We start from the raw sequence: 7,123 nt of genomic DNA, 5'->3' as shown, positions 1-7,123 counted from the left end.
ATTAAGTATCTCACCTGTAGCAGCTCTACTTGGAATCTTACTACACATCCTTAGGGTTGCTTACTCAAGCCTATGTACTTAGTTCCTTGATTTATAATGTTATTCATTAACATTTTGTTCAATGTCTTGCAGCACAACTAGAATAGAAAATATTTGGCAATCTCATGTACATCCCAATTTTATGCCTTGTTTGTGGCTAATCTGATTAAATTTTTACTTCAAATAAGTCTTTTAACACGGAGAACTAACTACTGGTTCTCATTAACTCTGATTAGCTAGCTGGCTACAGATGCAGTGCATGTTAATTTCTACAGGCACCTTTCTGAATTCAAGTAAAAGTTTTGGTAGACAAGGATTTCCTACTTAAGTATCACTAACATAATATGAATATTGAGTACAAATATTGCTCACTATTTTTGCATTCTTTAAATTGTTTTACTTTGAAAATTTAAGAACTATCAGTAAGTCATTATTAACAGGTCTTTAAGGAGTATTTTGAATTGTGAAAATACAAATCTAGTCAAATTTTGAACACATATAGAGCCAAATATTTCAACAAAACTGCAGTTTAATTTCAGAAAATGTGTTAAAATATATATTTATACATCAATTTCTGACATACACTTAATGTGTTAGTATACACAAAATGATGCTTTCTTTTGAAACTGTATTTATGAAATGTACATTTTAATTTAAATACTCAGTATACACTGCACTTAATCTGCATGTTGCATTTATTAAATACATTAAAATCTGCAATGTAACAAAACGTTTTCTGCATACGAAATTCAAAACACCATTTTAAATGAACAAAAGATGGCTCACTTTTTTTTTTTTTTTTACAACTAGTGTATCGTACACTAGCTCAGCTCCACCAAACTACCTGTTCGTTCTCTTTTATTTGACATTGTTCACAGACTAGTACATATTACAATAAGAGTGCTGGATAAAAACATGAGGTACGAAAGTGGTTCAAAGATTATAGGTCATGCAGATCATGCTAGACAGTAAAGAAAATTGTGACTGAGAAAACACTAAATAAAAATACATAAAGAATGTGCATTATAAAAAAAAAAAGACAAAAAAAAAAAAAAACAACAAAAAAAACCAAACTCCATTACACAGCTTTGCTTCTTTGGTTACAAAGTAGGTTGAACAATTTCACAGCTTTTTATTCCCACCCGAAAAAAAAGTCATACGAAATGTTGAAAAGCAGAGGAATCGTGGCAATTTCTCTTAGAAAGTAGAAACAAATGAACAAAGTTTTCTTCATCAAAATAGCCCAATTATTTATTATATCACAATAACTGGTGACTACCTGTACAGTTGCACTATGTTCTTCATACTTACACTATACAAAATTTACATTCAAGCTGGGTCTTTACTACTGAAAATAAATACCATAAGTAAATTGCCATTAGTGTTAGAAATATGCCAGGATTCTTTTGTTCAATTATTGCCTAAACGTTTTATCTATTAAATGCAATCCTGTCTTTCACTTCCTTTACTGATACTTATAATTATTCAAAAAAATTAAAAAAGTTCTGTGACATTGTTCATGTACATTATGAAAATAGCAGCCCTGTAATAAATAAAACACAAATAAATGAAAACTTATGTAGGCAAATGTTACTGAATCAGAAAGAAAAGTGGCTCTTTAGATGAACTGTTATTTATAATGTGATAGGAAGGCTCAGGGTAAATCCATGGGTAATAGGAAACATGGGAGAGCCACCAAAACTCTTAAAGACCCCACTCATGCGCACCAGGTAAAATGCAGACTTTGCTCACTTTAATAAACCCCATCTATTATTCTCCTTGTGTACTGATGACATAGAACTGGACATCAACAGCGCTGCATGACATCTCAGAGAGAGGAAAAGCTCTTGTAGAATGATTGTCTAATACTGAAAAGGCCAAACACACAACCAAAGCATGGCTACTTGCTTTCGTATAAAGTGGAAAGAACACCAGTGGCACACAAGGATAGATTGCTTTCAGTTTTTTTCTTAATGAGGCTTAAGAAAGCTTTATGCTGAGGAGACATTCGGCTGCTGTGGAGGTTGCGTTGGCTGCGGAGGCTGTGCTATCACTGCTTGCTGTTGAGAAGTGCTACCAGGATTGGCCTGTTGGGTTGGGAGTTGGGATAATTGATCATTGCTTGAAAGCGATTTTAACAGTGCATTTTCTCGTTCAAGTAAAGAGTTTCTTTCAACTAATTCTTTTATTTGTTCCTTTAAAACTTCCACTTCTTCTCTTACTGCATACATCAAATGGCTTTTCACCAGATCCTGTGAAAAACAAAATTAGGAATGTCAAAAGAGTGAAAAGATAAAGGTGGTGCTATCTGGTTCTGGCCTACTTGGTGCTAAGTTTTTATACTAGTTTTCCTGCTCTTGCTTTTAATGTTTCTGCTTTATCTTGACCGAGCCTATGGAAGATGGGTTGGAAAAAATCCAGTTCCCAACTAGAGCAGTAAGCCCAGAATTTTCTTTTCAAAGTTTGGGACGATTTCCAAAAAATACTAGCTTCTTAAATTGTCAACTAAGCTTAGAATTAAAAAAAAAAAAAAGTTTAAAATCACATGCTTAAAATGGTAGATCAAGAGAACAAAGGAACAATATTCCAACGGAAAGCTGTTTGATGTTAAACTAGTCATAGTACTGCTTTAAAGTGATCTGTAATTTTGGACTTTAAAATTTTAGTATTTAAAAAAAAATAGTTTGAGACTAACAGTCCTGTAAGGTCTCACACCTGTAATCCCAGCACTTTGGGAGGCTGAGGCGTGTAGATCACCTGAGGTCAGGAGTTTGAGACCACCTTGGCCAACATGGTGAAACCCCGTCTCTACTAAGAATACAAAAATTAGCCAGATGTGGTGGTGTGTGCCTGTGCTCCCAACTACTCAGGAGACTGAGGCAGGGGAACCACTTGAACTTGGGAGGTGGAGGTTGCAGTGACCCAAAATCATGCCACTGTACTTCAGCCTGGGTTGACAGAGCGAGACTATCTCAAAACAAACAAAAATACCAACTTTTTTTGTAGAGACGGGGTCTTGCTATGTTGCCCAAGTTGGTCTCAAACTCCTGGCCTCAAGTGATCCTCCCACCTCAGCTCAGGTGCTGGGATTACAGACACAATCCACCGTGCCTGGCCTACTTATAGCTTACTTACAGTCTACTTCAATCAAACCTCCAGCTGTTTTTGCTTTAATACTCTTTTTCGCTCTAAAGTATTTTCAATGCTGAAATATCTGGGGAACATATTGTCTTTAAATATGTATGCCCCCTCACCAATGGCCCTTATCAATGATAATGCATGAAATGTGAGATATTCAAATGGAAGAAATATCTACTTAATTAGTATTTCTAGACTAAAAGTTCTCAACGTTCTAGCATCTTCAACTAAATCTCATTATCAAAAAACATGATTTGGTCATCTTTGGTTTAAATAACTTATTTGTTTTCTAAAACTGACAAAAGCTAAGTGTTCCATACAACCAACAATCTATGAAATGGGAGAACTGTAAACTTTTACTTACCATTGCTTGTTCTATTTTGTTGTCAATGGCTACAACACCTCCCCCAGATGCACTGGAAAAAATTAGAATATGTTATTATTCTAAAAAATTTAACCTCCCTTCCAACTCTTAAAAGAATGTAAAAGACATTTGTGTTTCACTTAAAACCAAATATACAGTAATTTAAAATAGCTTATTCTGTTCTGACAATTTCAGTACTCAAAGCTCTCATTTCTAAAATGAAAGTCTCAGTAAATAGATGATTTCTACAGGTCCTTTGTAGTGCCAACATTTCTAATTTGCCTGTGATATATGTATGCTACTTTAAAACTAACTCTCAATTGTATTAAGAATTTCTCTGTTCAGTGGTTTTAAAAGGATACATTTTAAATGGGCAGTGTCTTCTCCGTATCTCTTAAATTTCTTCATTAACCAACTATACATTCTAATTGCCTTTCATGTAGAAATTCCAATAATTACTTATTGTAGTAAAATTCAGATGATGGCTTGACTTTTTTTTTCTAGTCCCTCCTCTTAGTAAGACTTTTCTGCTATAAGTTTTATACTTTAACATCTAGTTTTTTAAAAAAAACTTAATGGCTTCTAAAAATGATAAAGCCTTTGGGCAGGATTGGTTAACAAGAAACTCAACATTCAGCCGGGCGTGGTGGCTCACGCTTGTAATCCCAGCACTTTGGGAGGCCAAGGAAGGTGGATCACTTGAGGCCAGGAGTTCCAGATCAGCCTGGCCAACGTGGTGAAACCCCATCTCTACTAAAAATACAAAAAAAATTAGCCAGGCGTGGGGCGGGTGCCTGTAATCAGCTACTCAGGAGGCTGAGGCAAGAGAATCGCTTGAACCCAGGAGGCAGAGGCTGCAGTGAGCCGAGATTACACCATTGCAATCCAGCCTGGGCAACAAGAGCAAAACTCCATCTCAAAAAAAAAACACAAAAAAACAAAAAGAAACAACATTCTGGCAGACCTACATGTATTTGACTGTAGGTTACTTGCTGGCAAAAATCACCTATAAGGTATGTGTGGTTTAGATCAGTTCTTCTTGGGAATAACTGAAAAGTTATCCAGCCTGTAAGCACATTCCAAGTTCAAATATCACCTTAGCAATTGTATGATAATAACACAGAAGGCTAATTGACCTCTTTGGTGGTTTATATTCTACCATGTATTAAGTAGTAAGAATAGCTGGAATTTATACCCTTTTATTGTTTTTTAATGAATTTTATTTCTAAAAACAGTTATTAGGTTTTTAAAAATTACTCTTGTAAAGAAAAATCTGATACTTTAGCTTATTGTATCAATACGAAAAGATAATTTTTATATGTTACTAAATATTCTTCATAAAGTATACTCCACCTAAGATTTTAGTGCTAAAATACCTGGAAACCACTTTACTTTAGATGGTGTGGACCCACAATGTTGTATCAGATTGAGGCTCAGAAATATCCTGTCCTATGATATCCTGCTATTCACTTCCTATGTGACATCAGCAAATCACCTATTTAACTTCCCTGGATCTCAGTTTCCCCATCTATAAAACAAAGCAGTTGATGTCAATGCCTCAATGGACTTTCCACTTCTAAATCCTTGAAATCTTGAATCATTACATGGGAAACTAAGTTTGTTTATTTGAGCATTAACCACATTAATTACAGCATACTACCTTCACTTCTTGCTGCTACTATTTCTAAGATGAAAAGAGGTTTTGTATGTCTAATATCTAGAAAGGATTTATGGATCATTAACAAATACTTTATATGTGCTGGGCTTTAAATGCTTTTAGTGAGCTGTGCAAAGTATGACTATATGTAACTATAAACTACAGAACCACTAAGTAAACCATAACGCTTTAGTATATACTTCAGTGCCAGATACCATGCAGACATATTCACCACAAATACCGAACACATTTTGGCAAAAAAGACAGTGACAGGCATTTAAATTAGTTTGCTTGGGAATCCCAGATTATACTTTCTATATTTTTATTGACATGACAAGGAAAGATTGAATTACTTTTAAGTCATGTCATGACTTAAATCATTTGATTCCTTCAACACATTTGGTTTAAATAGCACACCTTAAATACTAACTACAACATCAGTTTTATGTATTAACAAGCAGTAAAAAAAACAAAAATTGCTGGGGTTTTTTTTGATAATTAAAATCAGTCAGCGAGTTTTAGAATGATTTCCGTAGCTAAGGAAGAATAGTTAGCATGCTATTCTTTGAATGCTGATCTAACAAACTCTTGTCCTAAGATCTCTTTTATGACAACAGAAGAAACAGGTTTGCAAGGTATAAACAGATCATGATGAAGATGTATCCCTTAAACGGTGTTAATATTTCAACTGTTAGGTGTTGTACTCTAATAGAATAAATCAGTGTCAAATATAATTACTACCACTATAGTGACCTTTAACTATCTTGAAGGCTATTATTCAAGAATTCTATAACCTACTGCAGGGGTCTCAAACTTTAGCATGCACCAGAATCATCTGGAGGTCTTGTTAAAACTCAGGTTGCTGGGCTCCCCCACTCAGAGTTTCTGATTCAGTAGGCATGGAACCAGGAATCTGCATTTCTAACAAGTTCCCAGATGATGTGGAATCTACTGTCTGACTATGCTTTGACTATGCTGGCTTACAAATGAAAGTTATAGGAGGAAAAATTAAGAAGCCTAATTCTATTTTTAAAACTTTTTAGCCTGGCATATAAAATTCTTTATGACTTTGACCTCTGCCTTATACAGTCTGTTTTCCTCTTATACTCCATCTGCCTATTGTGTTATGGTCTTATATAACTATTTGTAGTCTGTGGAACATATGTTCTCTTGGGTTTCCTTGGCTTTGCAGAAACTGCTCCCTCAGCTGGAAATGCTCATAGTTCCAATTCATCTGGCTATCTTAGACCTGTCCCTTAAGATGCTCCAGTGCCATCTCTTCTGCAATGCTGTTTGATTTTCTAAGGTAGAGCCAATTACTCCATCCTTTCTGGGGTCTACCAATCTTCGCAAACTTTTTATAGTGCAAAAAGGCAGAATAGCAAATTCTGGCTCCTCCATATACTCACTATATGAATTCTGGGAAATTATTTAACCTTTCTAGACCTCAGTTTTTTCATTTAAAATAAGGACTATATGCCAATTGTGAGGATTAAATGAGTTTACATAATGCATAGTACTTGGCACACTGAGCACTCAATACAGACAGTGATTACTTTGAGTACTGTAATACTACCACCGTTGATCCTATTAGATTGAGCTCCTTGAGAAAGGTTCCATAACTTCTTCACCTTTGTGAATAAGTGAATTCAGTGCTTAGCACATAGTAACTCAATGCATACTGACAGTAATTAGATATGATAGATTTGAAACAATTAATGGTTCATATGAGGAAGGCATTAAAATTTTTTGAGTTCAGATAAATCAGTTCTCAAAGTGTAGTCCCTGAACCAGAATCATCAGCATCACCTGGAAACTTGTTAGAAATGTAAATATTTGGACCCACCAAGACCTTGTTAGAAATGTAAATATTTGGACCCACCCCAGATTTACTCTTGGGGCGGGGCCCCGTAATCTATTTTAAC

General features: G+C 35.0%; 1 protein-coding gene across 3 annotated transcripts in view; it reads right to left on the bottom strand.

Annotated features, from left to right (window-relative positions):
• Positions 1 to 550: 550 nt before the first annotated feature.
• The window catches only part of TSC22D2 (TSC22 domain family member 2), a 51,826-nt gene continuing 45,253 nt past the window's right edge, over positions 551 to 7,123 (bottom strand). For 2 of the 3 annotated variants that reach the window (XM_031009447.2, XM_031009446.2), the window contains 2 exons: positions 3,542 to 3,593; positions 551 to 2,291 (listed from right to left, as the gene is read on the bottom strand). In XM_031009447.2, the coding sequence (XP_030865307.2) occupies positions 2,031 to 2,291; positions 3,542 to 3,593 (313 nt within the window). In that variant the 3' untranslated portion in view covers positions 551 to 2,030. Of the gene's footprint in view, positions 2,292 to 3,540; positions 3,594 to 7,123 lie in introns of those variants that run through there. The other variant, XR_004069854.3, reaches the window with a different exon arrangement.

The sequence above is a fragment of the Gorilla gorilla genome, chromosome 2, assembly GCF_029281585.2.
Source record: "Gorilla gorilla gorilla isolate KB3781 chromosome 2, NHGRI_mGorGor1-v2.1_pri, whole genome shotgun sequence".
NCBI classification, from domain to species: Eukaryota; Metazoa; Chordata; class Mammalia; order Primates; family Hominidae; genus Gorilla; species Gorilla gorilla.
Note: the sequence above shows the minus strand (reverse complement) of the source record. Positions and strands in the feature narration are given on the sequence as shown.